General features: G+C 51.3%; 5 protein-coding genes across 5 annotated transcripts; 3 read left to right on the top strand and 2 right to left on the bottom strand.

The window, feature by feature from the left end:
* Positions 1 to 90: 90 nt before the first annotated feature.
* On the top strand, positions 91 to 4,452 carry BU24DRAFT_417625 (26S proteasome regulatory complex, non-ATPase subcomplex, Rpn2/Psmd1 subunit). The gene is made up of 5 exons (XM_033526767.1): positions 91 to 716; positions 777 to 946; positions 1,076 to 1,629; positions 1,680 to 3,935; positions 3,986 to 4,452. The coding sequence occupies exons 1-5, from the start codon at positions 577 to 579 to the stop codon at positions 4,247 to 4,249; spliced, it is 3,384 nt and encodes a 1,127-aa protein (XP_033390324.1). The 5' UTR covers positions 91 to 576; the 3' UTR covers positions 4,250 to 4,452.
* A 161-nt stretch (positions 4,453 to 4,613) lies between these two features.
* On the top strand, positions 4,614 to 6,122 carry BU24DRAFT_337787 (mitochondria protoheme IX farnesyltransferase; the record flags this gene model as incomplete). The annotated part of the gene is made up of 1 exon (XM_033523105.1): positions 4,614 to 6,122. The coding sequence occupies one exon, from the start codon at positions 4,614 to 4,616 to the stop codon at positions 6,120 to 6,122; it is 1,509 nt and encodes a 502-aa protein (XP_033390323.1).
* A 1,315-nt stretch (positions 6,123 to 7,437) lies between these two features.
* Positions 7,438 to 8,538, top strand: BU24DRAFT_34097 (lytic polysaccharide monooxygenase). Its single transcript, XM_033523253.1, has 2 exons — positions 7,438 to 8,012; positions 8,103 to 8,538. The coding sequence occupies exons 1-2, from the start codon at positions 7,607 to 7,609 to the stop codon at positions 8,384 to 8,386; spliced, it is 690 nt and encodes a 229-aa protein (XP_033390322.1). The 5' UTR covers positions 7,438 to 7,606; the 3' UTR covers positions 8,387 to 8,538.
* Positions 8,539 to 8,981: 443 nt separating this feature from the next.
* Positions 8,982 to 12,450, bottom strand: BU24DRAFT_34087 (uncharacterized protein). Its single transcript, XM_033523248.1, has 4 exons — positions 11,751 to 12,450; positions 9,449 to 11,706; positions 9,176 to 9,397; positions 8,982 to 9,125 (listed from the first exon to the last, which is right to left on the bottom strand). Exons 1-4 carry the CDS (start codon positions 12,188 to 12,190, stop codon positions 9,115 to 9,117), a joined length of 2,931 nt encoding a protein of 976 aa, XP_033390321.1. The 5' UTR covers positions 12,191 to 12,450; the 3' UTR covers positions 8,982 to 9,114.
* A 260-nt stretch (positions 12,451 to 12,710) lies between these two features.
* BU24DRAFT_339878 (MFS general substrate transporter) lies at positions 12,711 to 14,534 on the bottom strand (the record flags this gene model as incomplete). Its single annotated transcript, XM_033523205.1, has 3 exons — positions 12,711 to 13,054; positions 13,107 to 14,214; positions 14,268 to 14,534. The coding sequence occupies 3 exons, from the start codon at positions 14,532 to 14,534 to the stop codon at positions 12,711 to 12,713; spliced, it is 1,719 nt and encodes a 572-aa protein (XP_033390320.1).
* Positions 14,535 to 14,615: the final 81 nt, after the last annotated feature.

The following is a 14,615-nucleotide window of genomic DNA, read 5'->3' as shown; positions in this document are numbered from 1 at the left end:
CATGTGACGTGACGATGTGTTCCTGAACTGTACCATCACCCGACTTTGGCATCGCACCTACCCAAAATTGCCTTTTTGGTCGCAACGTAGCAAAAACATGCGCCGTAGTGTTGTTGCTTGCCAGACTATTCATCCACCGTGTTGCAAGATGTTCATAGCTTGAAGTTTTCGGGGACATCGCGTGCTTATATTTCGATGACGAGGCCGCGGGTGCCTTTCTTATGTCATCATATTCCGAAACGGGGTGCAACGCCAAGTCTCGGTGATATCGCGCGCGAAGCTGTTGTCTACACGATTCACAACCATCCAAACTCCACAACCACGGCCCTGTGCCATCTCCAATTTCAGTTCCACTCCATTTCCAGTCTTTCCTTCACTATACAGGACCAAACGCCTTTACTGGTGCTCACTCGCCGATTTCCTCGCCAACTCCCCCAGCCTACTCAGGCGCCACTCTCCAGCTCCACCCGATTCCACCGTCTTCTCCCTCTCCGTTCGCAACTTTCGTTATCTCGACGCCCACCTCTGTTCCATCAAGAGACAACCCTGATCTGTGGCCGACAATAAACTTCCACTATGGTCGGTCTGACATCCGCAGCCGGCCTCGTCGGATTCCTGGCGGAACCCGATACTGCTCTACGGTCATTTGCCCTCCAAAGACTCAATAGCGATATTGACCTGCTGTGGCCAGAAGTTGCTGGATCAGTCAGTGAAATGTGAGCTTAGAACTCTATTCCCAGTCCTGTAACGTCTTGCTAATCTGCGTGTGATTTCAGTGAAGCCTTGTATGAGGATGAGTCGTTCCCGGAGCGGGAGCTCGCTGCTCTTGTAGCTGCAAAGGTTTATTACCAGCTCCAGGAGTACAACGAGAGTATGGTCTTTGCGCTCGGAGCTGGAAAGCTGTTTGATATTCACCACAACGGTGAATTCGAAGAGACAATCCTAGGTGAGTACTTGATGGATCCTTCAATACAGTATTGCATCTCGGGTCAGCAGTGGCGTTGTGCCGGATACACCCACGCAAATGGCAAAGCTGGACCTATTTTGAACTTGATGGCTAACGAGTAGGATGCAGCGAAATGTCTCGATACCTACATTGCTCTCTCTGCCATGCACAACCCTCCCACTCCGATAAGCCGCGCTAATCAAGCTCCCCCACAACTCATCACCTCCTTCTCGAACCAGGCTGGAGGTGCCAGCACAGCAGCAAGCATGACCTCGCCGATAACACCGTTCTCTCAATCAGCGCTTCCCTCAAAGTCTCTTCTCTCCCGGCAAGACTCGGAAACCTTCGATCCTACCATCCCTGGTGGCGGCAACGCAGGAGTTGTCGGCGCACACCCCACACCGCTGGTATTGCAAAGGAGCGTCCAGAAGAACCTTCAAGCGACCATACGACGCATTTTCGAGAGCTGCTACGAGAACGGTGATTACAAGCAAGTCGTTGGCATTGCTATTGAGGCGCGGAATCTAGACATCCTTCGGGAGGCTTTCTTGCGGGCTAACCAGGAGGATAAGAGACAGGGCAAGAAGCCAGCCACAGGTTCCCCCTCAAGGGGAGAGGAACTTATGGAGTATGTGCTTGATATCTGCATGAACGTAGTACAAGAGCGAGGACTTCGACACAAGGTATGTCACCTGCATATGCATCCGCGTTCTCGGTCTAACCCCTGCATCAGATACTCGAGCTGATTCTAGAGTTGTTGAACGACATCCCCAACCCTGATTACTTCTCAATCGCCAAATGCGTAGTGTATCTGAACCAGCACTCTTTGGCCTCGAACCTTATTCGACAACTCGTGCAGCGCGATGATCCCAAATCTCTTGCCGTTGCCTACCAGATATCCTTTGATCTCTACGAGAACGGCACGCAGGAGTTCCTTGCCAAGGTCATGGAGGAGCTTCCCGAATCTGACGAGGATGAAACGTCTGGAGAAAACGGAGACGCATCGCACAAGCCCCAGTCTGATGAAGCCGGAGAATCAGATGGCCTTCTAGCTAACGCCGATACTAGCAATGTCTCAGCTGCCGCTTCTCGTAAAAAGCCCACGGATTCGTCCGAAGAGGAGTTGAAAGCATACAACAGCGTGCGCCAGGTTCTCCGAGGTACCAAGAGCATCGAGTTGAACCTGGAATTCCTCTACCGGAACAACCGTACCGACAAGAACATCCTCAACAAGATCCGTGATAGTCTGGAGGCTCGAAACTCAATTTTCCACACCAGTGTAACATTCGCCAATGCTTTCATGAACGCTGGTACCACCAACGACACATTCTTCCGAGAGAATCTGGAATGGCTAGGGAAGGCTGTAAATTGGTCCAAGTTCACCGCAACCGCTGCCCTAGGAGTCATCCACCGTGGCAATATCACTCAGGGGCAGAAACTATTGGATCCTTATCTTCCCAAGGACAACGTTTCATCAAGCTCACACTACGAGCAGGGCGGATCTCTTTACGCCTTGGGCTTGATTTACACCAACCACGGAACACATGTTCTAGACTATCTTCTACGACAATTCCAAAATGCTTCTGAGGAAGTCATTCAGCATGGTGGAGCTCTTGGTCTAGGTGTTGCAGGCATGGCAACTGGCTCAGAGGAGATTTTCGACTCTTTCAAGAGTGTTCTGTACACCGACTCTGCCATCAACGGAGAGGCAGTCGGCCTTGCCATGGGCTTGGTCATGCTGGGTACTGGCAATATCAAGGCCCTCGAAGAGATGATCCAGTACGCACACGACACACAGCACGAGAAAATCGTCCGCGGATTGGCTATCGGCATGGCTCTCATTATGTACGGCCGACAAGAGGCTGCCGATGAGCTGATCAACGGCCTACTGGACGACCCGGACCCGACTCTCCGTTATGGCGGTATCATGACCCTCGCCCTCGCATACTGTGGCACAGGCAGTAACAAGGCCGTGCGAAAGCTTCTCCACGTCGCCGTCAGCGACGTCAGCGACGATGTACGCAGAATTGCCGTCATGAGTCTGGGTTTCGTCCTCTTCAGGAAGCCCGGTAGCGTTCCCCGCATGGTAGAGCTTCTTGCAGAGTCTTACAACCCCCACGTGCGATACGGAGCCACCATGGCTCTCGGTATTGCCTGTGCAGGAACTGGACTGGAGGATGCTATTGATCTCCTTGAGCCCATGATGAAAGACTCGACCGACTTTGTTCGCCAGGGTGCACTCATCTCCCTTGCTATGATCTTGGTGCAACAAAATGAGGCCATGAACCCTAAGGTGGCAGCCATCAGGAAGACTCTCGCTAAGATCGTTGCGGACCGCCATGAGGATGCTATGGCCAAGTTCGGATGCGCTCTTGCCCTTGGTATCATCGATGCAGGAGGCCGCAATTGCACAATCGGACTGCAAACACAGACCGGAAACCTCAACATGACTGCAATTGTAGGAATGGCCGTGTTCACTCAATACTGGTACTGGTTCCCATTGACCCATTTCTTGTCCCTCAGCTTTACTCCTACGGCTATCATTGGTGTCGATCAAGATCTGGAAATTCCTTCATTCAAGTTCCACAGCAACACAAGACCAAGCATGTTCGACTATCCACCAGAGCAGGAGGTTAAGACAGAGGAGGCACCAGAGAAGGTCAAGACGGCAGTCCTTTCTACGACAGCTCAAGATAAGCGCAGGAAAGCGGTCAAGGCTCGACAACGACGACGCGAGAGTATGGATATTGATATGACCCCAGCTACGCCCAAGATATCCGCCACAGACGATGACAGGATGGACGTCGATGATGACGTGAAGAAGGAGGACAAGGTTGAAGGCGAGGATGACACCCCTGCAGCTGAGGTTGCAAAGAAGAAGGCGGAGAAAGAGAAGGTCGGTTATGAATTAGAGAACATGTCTCGCGTGCTGCCAGGACAAGTCAAGTATATCAGCTTCCCAGATGAGCGATATGTGCCGATCAAGAAGGTCAGTTATTCACATTGTTACCATTTAAGACATATACTAACATAAAACAGCCAACTGGAGGCGTCGTTCTCTTGACAGACACCAAGCCATCTGAACCAAAGACTCTACTCGAGTTGAAGGTTAAGAAGACAACAGCGCCAGCTCCCACTCCTGGTGCTGGTCGCTCGTCAAATGACGACCTAGCGCGAGCTGTGCGAGATAGTTCGTTCTCTACTCCTATCACGACCAATACAGTGGATGAGGGAGATGAAGAGGCATCACTACCTGGAGAATTTGACTATCTCTCAGACGGTGGCGATGGCGAGGAGGAGTAAATCATTGTGGATGGGGGAATAAGTGCATATTTGTACCATCATTTGGGGCTCACGGTAGCCGGAGGACATCAGACTTGCATTACTGGGAGGCATAAGTAGCAACCCAGAGATTCCACAGCTCGTTTAGACTTTGCTTCAGCAATGTATAATAGCCCTTAAGGCCTGCTACACGGCTCTGTAGTCTATGCCGCTTATAATGGACATTGTTAACAATTCAGAGGTGCAATCATATCGTGATACTCGTATCTTGCATCTAGCATTGCCGGACTGGGTTAGCCTGGATATTACGGTCTTAGCCTTGGCATGCGCATTAAATCATCTGGTGATCCGTGAAGAAGCAACAGACAGCTCTATCCATTCCGCCATGATCCTCCGACCGCCAGTCCCGCGATCAATTGGAATCAAGAGTGCAGAAACGGTCTGCTTGCGATGTCTACGGAAACTCCCCCGCCCTAACGTCCCATCGCGAAAGCTCTTCTCGTCCAACACCTCCCCGCGACAAGGTGCAATAGCTGCAGGAAAGAGTAGGACTTCATTCACTAAGGACTATTTCTGGACCAATTCCGTACTCAAGGAGACGATCGGAGCGGGATTCTCGCAATCGAGAAGAACCGTACAAAGCGCGGGGACGACGGGTTCCAATACAAGCTCTGCCGCTGCCACACCAGCGTCGACTGAAGATGTGCTGCCTCACCGACGCCGCAAGGCTGCGAAGCAACAAGCATTGTCGGAAGAGGAATCTAAGTACCCAATTGCTCTAGATGCTTCGTCCAGACTGGCAACTGTTTCATCGAACCTGCCACAGCGATCCCTACGACGACTTTTCACCACTTACCTCTCCCTATCGAAGCCTCGCCTCAGCTTCCTCGTAGTCCTCTCGGCTACTGCTGCTTACTCCTTGTATCCTGTTCCAGGTCTTCTAGCTCCTGCAGCAACAGCAACGCCCTCTTTGTCCACCCTCACACTCTTTTTCCTTACCTCCGGTACCGCATTATGCTCGGCCTCCGCAAACGCCTTCAACATGCTCATAGAGCCCGCACATGACGCCAAAATGAGCCGTACTCGCAACCGGCCCCTCGTCCGCAAGCTCATCAGCACTCGAGGCGCTATGGTCTTCGCAGTCGCCTGCGGAATCGTCGGAACGGGTGCTCTATACTACGGCGTCAATCCCACCACCGCATTCCTTGGCGCGGCCAACATCTTCCTATACGCGGGCATCTACACGCCAATGAAACGGATGTCGGTTTTGAACACATGGGTTGGCGGAATCGTGGGTGGAATCCCTCCCCTCATGGGCTGGACTGCAGCGGCGGGACAATGTGCACACGAGGGAACATGGCAGGAGCTACTATTTGGAGAAGGGACGGCGGGAGGGTGGCTGTGTGCAGCCTTGCTCTTCGCATGGCAGTTTCCGCACTTCAACTCCCTGAGCTGGTCCATCCGCGACGAATACAAGAATGCAGGGTATCGAATGCTGTCGTGGGTGAACCCGGCCCGAAATGGCCGTGTGGCCCTGCGCTATTCGATCCTCATGTTTCCAATCTGCATCGGCCTCTCGTACTGCGGCGTGACGGACTGGAGCTACGTCGTCACGAGCAGCGCAATCAACGGGTGGATGACTTGGAAGGCGTGGCATTTCTGGCGCGAGAGCGGCCACAAGGGCTCCGCCAGGGGACTGTTCTGGGCAAGTATCTGGCAACTTCCGATCGTCCTGGTTCTGGCCATGGCGCAGAAGAAGGGATTGGCGGAGCGTGTCTATCGGAGCATCTTTGGGTTCTCGGACGACGACGACGATTTCTACTATGACATCGAGGATCTGACCGAGGAGGAGAGGAATGCAGTTTTGGTTGGCGAAAACAACTCTTCGAGGTAGAGCCTTATGTTTTCTGTTTTCAAATGCCAGAAACCATCACCGTAAGTAGCGTTTTGTTGTAGTCAACGCCCGTACTGGAAGGGTAACCCGCAACGTCTGACAATGGCGAATACAGGTTTCCCGGTTCCCGGTAGACTGTACATGGTCTGTCTCAAATATTGTCTGTACTATATGCCATTAACACATTCTCGATATACACGTTCTTTTCACCCAATTCCAACTTGCATTTGACATTCGGCGTTCGTTATTTCCTCCTGCATTACCATCTCCCCCTTCCCAATATCCGACCTGCGGCTCTTCCGCATCTCTCAGTAGTCCTACATAACAAATCTGTACCTATACGTCATACTATTGCCTTCCCCCTTCCCCATATGAAAACCCACTATACAACTTGCAGCAGAACACGCCTCGCTTAAAGCGCCGCATATCTACATGTTTACCAGTTCTAGAAACATGATACCTCGCGGCGTCGCCGCAAGCGGAGGCGGGCTTGCGGTGCGGCTCCCAGGATTTCTCGTCGCAATATACAGTCTTCCATGCCCGCTGGTCATCTGTCACCATACTGTCCGCCCTATCGATTTTTTATATTGGATCTTGGTATTGGCGAAGAAAGTCGAAGACTGGGTTCATCTCGTTATTCATTCACCAGAGGCTTCACGCAAATGATGCACAAAGCACGACGAAAACGCCATCCTCCATGAAATGACTATCTATCGGGAACGCCATCATCAGTCCTTCCCTCACTTCCTTGGAAATATCCCCCCGTCGCCTCGCCATTACGTGCGCGTGGAGCCGTATTCTCAAATAGCCCAGATGGCAATATAAAAAAGACCACCCCGGACCATTGCGATACAATTACCGACATGGGACCCCCCGCGCACGATCCAATCAACGTCCACGAATATAACTAACGAGCCACTTTATACATTGGAACGAAATACGCGGATGTCGTGGGACTTCTCTTATTTAATCTATCCCACGCCCCGTGTCTGGCCGCCCAGAAAGAAGGAATATAAAGAGAATATGAATCTAGCTGCTGGACAGCAATCCTTGTTTCCTTTTGGGCTCGCTCCTTTTTACCCGGCGGCTTTGGCTTTTTGGCTTTTGGTTTCTATCTACTGCAGACCGGATGGGAATGCGGGTTAGAAGAGTCTGGGGTGCATGTGCATGCCCGTGTCTAGAAACACCTGGATTACACACTGCACACTACCGACTGAGGATAAACGGGTTGTGCCAATCTGATTCGATGGCGCTCGATTCGATCTGAAGAACCCCTGGATGGAAGAACGGCATGACTTGAAATCAATATGAACTAAATCCGACGTTCGACTACATATATGTATATATATATATAGGCCATAGTCTCCAGCACATGTTCAACACTGCTCTCGAAATCAGGTTCACTTTCCCTTCTCACCAGGCGTCTTCACCACCATCACATCCCCTCAGCCTCCCATACCACCGCAGTGACCACAACCAAAAAGATGAAGTACCTCTTCTCCGCCGCGGCTCTCCTAGCCACGGCAACAGCCCACTACACCTTCCCGGCCCTCATCGCCGGCGGCTCCTCGACGGGAACGTGGTCGCACGTCCGCAAGACGGCAAACTACCAGTCCAACGGGCCCGTCACGGACGTCAACTCCAACGCCATCCGCTGCTACGAGCTCGCTCCCGGGACACCCTCGCAGACCTACACCGTCAAGGCGGGAGACACCGTCGGCTTCGTCGCCGCCGCCTCCATCTCCCACCCGGGACCCCTCCAGTTCTACCTCGCCAAGGTGCCCGCCGGCAAGACGGCCGCCGACTGGGACGGCAGCGGGAACGTGTGGTTCAAGATCTACGAGCAGGGTGCTACCATCTCGAGTGCGGGTATGAGCTGGGGCTCGCAAGGTAAGTGGTTCTATGTGGTTTATTTCATTATCATTCATCTTCTCTTCCTCCTGTATGTTACAGTACACTGACGCATATTTCGTTTTCCAGGCAAATCCCAAGTGACAGTTCAGCTCCCTAAGTCCCTTCCCTCGGGAGAGTACCTCTTCCGCGTGGAGCACATTGGCCTACATAGCGCTTCGGCTGCCGGCGGCGCCCAGTTCTACATCTCTTGCGCCCAGCTCAAGGTCACTGACGGTGGAAACGGCACCCCCGGCCCGCTTGTGTCGTTCCCGGGTGCGTACTCAGCAAACGACGCTGGCATCAAATTAAATATATACTATCCCGTGCCTTCTTCGTATACCCCTCCTGGTCCTAGGCCGTGGGCGGGTTGATTGGCGCGGAGGGTGTGGTGGTAGAGTCGCGCATGATGTAGATAGCGCCAGGGCCATCCATAGCAAATGAGAAAACCAAATCATCAAAAATTTATCTCAGTCTAATGAACAGCTTCCCCAAATGTGAAATGGGCCTGACCCAATCTACATCATGCGCAATTTTGCGACCAAACCCTCGGCGTCAGTGAAGTAGAAATTGATGGCGTAGAACAAGGGTATAAGAAGGTCAGTACAGGCATAGCGTCATTACAAGATGAAAAATGTCAGACGAGATCCAAACAATTACAAAAAGGAGATCAGGATATCAGATGAGAGAAATCGGATCGGGTTTTGGAGAGAATAGGACGGATCCCCAGTCCACCTGGTCGACCTTTGTCCCTTCTTTGCTCCTTTCAGAAGCAAGTGACGACGAAGACCTTGTTGGTGTAGTGGCTGCTGATACTGAAGGAGGATTTCGTACATTGATCTGTTTTCGTCTGAAAGGATTGCGATCGTTGGCTGTGGTTGTGAGACGAGTGGAACAGCAATCGTCACCAATCGTCGAGCACTCGTCCTCTGAATCGCCTGCCATTGATGCCTCAGACGATGTCGCAGAAGTGATCGAGGCAGTTGTGGAATCGGCAGAGCCTATGATCGTCTCGGCCCCGGAGTTCGTATGCCACTGGATTTGGCGATGAATGTTGCGGAAGGCGTCTTCACGAATCATGAACGATCGCTCGACCAGTGTTTCAATGTCCATCTGAAAGGTCTCAGTCAGTGGCTCATGCTTATAGGTTCTGGAATGTCAACCCACAGAAGTCAATCTGCAATCCAGGACATACGCCCCGTCGTCGATCACGTCGAAACGAAATCCAAGATCGTGTAGTGCCTTTTCTTCGATCAAGTCTTTACCAATCACGATATTTTCCGATGGGCATGGTGCCGCCGGAGCTTCGTATTGAGGTTTGTACTCAGGTCGGAAAAAGTGTACATGGACTGGCTGACTACCTAGGAGGTACGTCTGGCCAGTATCTAGATGACAAGTTAGCAATGCAATCCGGAAGTACAATAAGGATTACTAACTCGATCCGCGAATGTAGAAAGGCTTCCATCCAGTCCTTCTCAATGTCTGCAACAACTCGCTTCCGGAAGAGCTTAATGGCCCTTCAAAGAACACAGTGCTTCGGACCAAGTCCTTGCCCATAGCTTCTTGTCTCATCAACGCACCGTCATGCTCGGCGTGAGGACTGGGTAGAGACGTGACCACTCCGCGCCTTTCTAGCGACGTCTGTAGTTCGGAAATCTTGGGTGAGTGTCGATTAGGATTTGATGGCAGAAGAAGTAGTTGTTGCCTTGGCTCGGAAATACTTCCTCTGCTTGTACTGTAATCGCTGTGGCGGAGAGAACCTACCGAACTTCCTAGAGTGGAAGACCCTCTTCGGTGACCAGTGTCCTGCCGATAGTTCCCTTGCCCTATGAAGCCAGCGGGCTGGTACTCCTCTTCGAAGAAGGTCCCTGGGGCGAGTTGAGAAGGAGTGAACCAGGGGTGTAGCTTCTCCGTACTAAACTCTGCAACCTCGATACTGCGGTTGCCCTCAGAGATGCATGTACGTCGCAGTGGTAGGCGCTCTGTCGTCTGATTAATCCGATCGGCCTGTTTGGCTTCCTCTATTTTTGTTTGTTCAACCCGAAGTTGTTGAAGCTGTTCACGGTACATTTCAATCTGTTTCGTGAATACCTCATCCACACGCTTCCGTTCCTGTGCAGCTTTGATCTCGACTTCTTTTCGTGCGCGTTCAGCAGCTTCTGCTTTCGCAATCTTCAACGCCTTTTGAGCTTCCTTTTTGGCTGCCTGGGCCGCCGCGATTTCCCTTTCTGCAAGTTCTCTCTCTTTCTGATAACGTTCGTTGGCTTTGGCATCCCAGTCTGCCTTCTCTGCTTTCCATTTCAATTCTGCAGCTTCCTGTCGCAGGCGGCTTTCTTCTTGTTGTGTCAAGAGCAGATGCTGTAGATCAGAGATCTTTTGTCCCATGTCAATGCCGCCTTTATCAGCCACCGGACGTTCTTGTTCTCGCAATCTGCGTTCGTAATCATCCTGCTTTGCAAGCAAGAGCTGTATGATGTCGTCCTTCTGGATTGTGGCTTCCTCTGACTTTTTCTTCTCGTCTACCATGTTTTCGAACTTCCCCAGCATGTCTTCCAGCTTCGTGGTTAAAGAGGGATCATTTTTGGTCGGGGGTTCAGATGGTGGTGCTCGGACCCAAGGCAGACCATATGATTGCGACCCTTGAGGAGGGATTGAACTGACTGGTGGCGGTGGGGGAGGAGGGTGGGGAGGAGGGGGAGGGTGCTGCCTGTATGAGTATGGAGATTCCATGCTCTGAGGCCGGGGGTCCATGCTTTGAGGCCGTGAGCGAGGGAGTGACTGTCTTCGACGAGGTTGCGATTGCGGCCTACTGGAAGGAGTAGATTTGCTCTGATCCGTACGGGTACTTGTCCTTCTCCTGTTCTGAGGCGGAGGAACGGCAGAACGGCGGACTTGGGGATTATCAGGAACCCACTGCTCAGGATCGCTATAGTACGGGTTAACTGAACCATCTGACACTTCCTCGGCCGTCCAGCTATCATCTATATACTGGAAAGGATCGGGGATTTCGCCTAGGTTTGATGGTTCTTCGAAAGTTGCTGGCGGGTTTTCCCAGCGCACGCTCGCCCTTTGACGCATAGAAGGACGCGCATCATCGTCAGAGAGGGATCCCAATTCACTTTTAGTCTTCAACCAGTCCTTCTCGTCTTTGGATTTGTTCTCAATCGCGATAGCATCAGTGAGCGTTCGCAAAGAATCATCGACGGGAAGCTCTGCGGCCTTTGCTTGTATGTGATCGACGGGAACATTCGTCCAAGTCTGCAGGAGTCTGTTCACAACCATGCTGGGCGGTTCAGGCCACTTCCACTTTGTCATTGCTGTGCTTTTGCTTTCAGCAGGAATCTCCTCGCTATGGATAGGTACGGGCTTCGTCCCTTCATCCGGATTGTCCGTATCGTAGTCATCCTCCACCGAAGCTTGGTGAGGTTCAATAGGTATCCATGGACTGGAGCGCCCGGAATCAGCCTTCGGCTGAAATATAAGACTGTAGAGCCACTTCGCATTCTCGACTGGATCTTCACGCCTTATCACGGCATGAGCTTCGTCTTGTGTGCGTTCTTCGGCGGGTAAAAATTCCTCTTCTCGTGTTGCATCTACTACAGCCTGCCTATTTGATGCCACAACACTCTCGGCGAGCTTTCGAAAGTTCGGTTCTGGGACTTTGGTTTGATCATGGACTTTTGTAGTTTTTTTCCTGGGCGAATTAATATTTATGGATAGAATGGTAATTCAACCTACTCTGGGTCCGCCTTATCCAGCTCCTGTTTCGCTAAACGAAGTATGCTGAGGCCTAGTGTCAAAGAGGTTTTGATACCATCAATCCTCCTGATCAGTGCCGTGAGCTTGGATCTACTCATGGAATATTTGATGCGCTTCAATATCGACGGTTCCTTAAAGTCGGTAAGCTCCAAAATATCAGCCTCAGCTTGTTGGAAACGCTTCAGGTTTGTCGTCAAGAAGAGGTACAACTCCGGTCTGCACAAATGTTCCTGGGATCGAAGCACTTCTCCGAGTACCAACAGACTAGCCGAGATGGACGAGACCTCTGCAGCGATTTCGGCAACCTCATGGCGAGCGTGGTGTAGGGTCTGGGCAATCGTGTATAGCTTGATGGAGAGTTGTGCTGCAACCTCACCAATCGTAAATGCAGCAGTAATAATACCAAGTACTTCTGCCATGTCGCGACAGAATCACCAGCAGAAATCCGCTGGTAGTTGTGCGAACAACTATTCGAATGAAGGACCAGCGACGTGGAGCATGAAGGGTGGGTCAGCTCCTTTACATTCTCGCGATCGGATAGATAGCCTTGCACCGCCTCACGACCCCTCCTCAGGCAACATGCGTTTCTGCTAATCTCATCTTGGGGCGTTCGTGTGATGACAAGGCTGAATGATTGGTAAGTAAAGAGGATGCATATGCATACCGGAGCTGAGGGTGGGGGCGAGAACACGTAAAAAGCGATATCAAAAGGATTCGGGTCGCGTCTATAAGTTTATTTGTTGGAGATCGAACACCGAAGAACATACAAGCACTCTGTGTAGTGATTTGAAAGAAGAGGGAGACAAAATTACAATTGTTGAATGTGTAGATGTTTGTTGTTATGAGCGCGGGCGTACCCGCCAACCCCTGTATGGTTCCACAGGGCTGGAGAAGAATTCGTGGCGCGGAGAATCCTTCATGAACCTTATGGCTGTGCATCTAGTTTCCCAACCTTTTCTCTCTGATGAACCAAGCGAAGAAAGCGCTCCCTGCAACCATTCCGACACTGACAGTCAACGCTGCCTGTGTGCTTTTGCTGTAACATGCGCGAACAATTGTTTGAAGTTCGGGATCTAGGCTTCGAAAGTATGATAACGATTCTCTGACCTTTTCTGCAATCTTTGTAGCATCTGCATCGCCATCAAGAGCATACTCGAGTGCTCTTCGGAGTGTGTTATTGAAAGCGGTAGCACATATAGACACACCGAAGACGGAACCAAGAGAGCGGAAAAGATAGGAACATGCTGTTGCAATCGCCTGATCCGCATGGGAGGCATTCGCGACTGAAGAGATTAGTTAGACATACTCCTTTGGCAAGGAAAATGCAATACTTACTGAGGCCAATCAAAGTTGTAGTAACCCCTATGCCATTCGAGAAAGAGCATATACAAGTGCCGATGACCATTCCAATTCTGCTTTCGGTAACTAATCCAGAAAATAGCAAAATAACGATGAGCCCGATAACTAGGTTGGTATATGCGATCGCCGTGATATAATAATATTTCCCAGTACGCTTCATGTAAATGCCACCAAAAAGTGATCCGGAAACGCCGCAAAGGATGCACGGAAGAAGGAGCAGGCCAGCTTTTGCAGCTGAAAGATCGTATGTGACTTGCCAATACAACGGAATGAAAAACATTGCAGCAAGCCAGCCGCCGAAGGAGAAGAAATTGCATAGGTAGCACGCGAAAAGACTTCGGTTAAGAATGATCCGGAACGGGGCGAACGGATTGCTTGCGACATATCGTTCAACAAGGATGAAGACGACGAATAACGGTGTGGTGCAGAGTGCTCCAATTGTGACGGGGCTGCTCCACGAAACATTAGATCCGTGATCCAATCCCAAAAGCAGGCCAAACACGGCAGTGATTAGTATGAAAGCGCCCAAGAAATCAATCTTCAGGACCTTTTCTTTCCAATGGGAATGATCCTCTTTCGGCAGATCGAGAACCGCTGCAACGGCGATGAACGCAACGACACAAAGTGGACCCTGTGCAAGGAACGCCCATCGCCAACCAATGCTATCTGCCAGCAGTCCACCCAATGGAGCGCCAGCAGCTGCTCCAGTTGCATATATGATATTGACGTAGCCCTGCCAGGTACCTCTTTCACGTAGTGTGACAACATCGCTGAGAAGTATCGACACGACGGTAGTCATACCTCCACCTCCTATGCCTGCAAACGCGCGTGCAGCTATAAGTTCATTCATATTCCGTGCAAGGCCACAGCAAAAGGAGCCGATACCGAATATCGTGTACGCGAAGAGGAGACATTGTTTGCGGCCGAAGATGTCAGAAAGCTTTCCATAAACAGGTTGGAAGGCGGAGAGCGTCAAGAAGTAGGCAGTAGCTACCCATGAGGTATTGTTTAGTGCATGGAGTTCGGTACCGATTGTGCCGTACGTCGAGATCACCAGCGTTTGATCTGCCGCAGCGAGGAAGACCTGTACTATACTTAATCACCAATTGACGCTGCTGATACCCGATAGACACTTACACCTATCGCAATTGCTGGAAAGATGTATATCATGCGACGTTTCACCTCCGGCAATCCTTGGTGCTTGGGGACGTCACCGTGGCTAACCTGCCTCTCGACATCACCACCATCTTCGGTTCCAGGCTGTCCAGGATTAGTCACCTCTTGCGGTGAGCCATCCTTTGAATTGGTCCGTTGTTCTTGAACTTGAGTAGAATGGTTTGGATCCGGTTTTGGGAGCAGAGGAGAAGTTTCGGTAGGAGTTGTCGCGTCCGCGGTTATCGTCATGGTGGGGCGGTTAAGGAGAGAATATGTACAAGGAAGAAAGCTAGGACTGGAAGAGGGCGGGACAACAGCTTGCGATTTCTT

Source organism: Aaosphaeria arxii (genome assembly GCF_010015735.1).
Source record: "Aaosphaeria arxii CBS 175.79 unplaced genomic scaffold BU24scaffold_1, whole genome shotgun sequence".
Classification (NCBI taxonomy): domain Eukaryota; kingdom Fungi; phylum Ascomycota; class Dothideomycetes; order Pleosporales; genus Aaosphaeria; species Aaosphaeria arxii.
Note: the sequence above shows the minus strand (reverse complement) of the source record. Positions and strands in the feature narration are given on the sequence as shown.

Coding starts and splice junctions, on each gene's coding strand:
- BU24DRAFT_417625 (XM_033526767.1), top strand. CDS start 577: ATGGTCGGTCTGACATCCGCAGCCGGCCTCGTCGGATTCCTGGCGGAA. Junction 717..776: donor GCTGGATCAGTCAGTGAAAT/GTGAGCTTAGAA, acceptor GTGTGATTTCAG/TGAAGCCTTGTATGAGGATG. Junction 1,630..1,679: donor AGCGAGGACTTCGACACAAG/GTATGTCACCTG, acceptor CCCCTGCATCAG/ATACTCGAGCTGATTCTAGA.
- BU24DRAFT_34087 (XM_033523248.1), bottom strand. CDS start 12,190: ATGGCAGAAGTACTTGGTATTATTACTGCTGCATTTACGATTGGTGAG. Junction 11,707..11,750: donor CTGGATAAGGCGGACCCAGA/GTAGGTTGAATT, acceptor TAATTCGCCCAG/GAAAAAAACTACAAAAGTCC. Junction 9,398..9,448: donor TTTCTACATTCGCGGATCGA/GTTAGTAATCCT, acceptor CTTGTCATCTAG/ATACTGGCCAGACGTACCTC.
- BU24DRAFT_34097 (XM_033523253.1), top strand. CDS start 7,607: ATGAAGTACCTCTTCTCCGCCGCGGCTCTCCTAGCCACGGCAACAGCC. Junction 8,013..8,102: donor TATGAGCTGGGGCTCGCAAG/GTAAGTGGTTCT, acceptor TTCGTTTTCCAG/GCAAATCCCAAGTGACAGTT.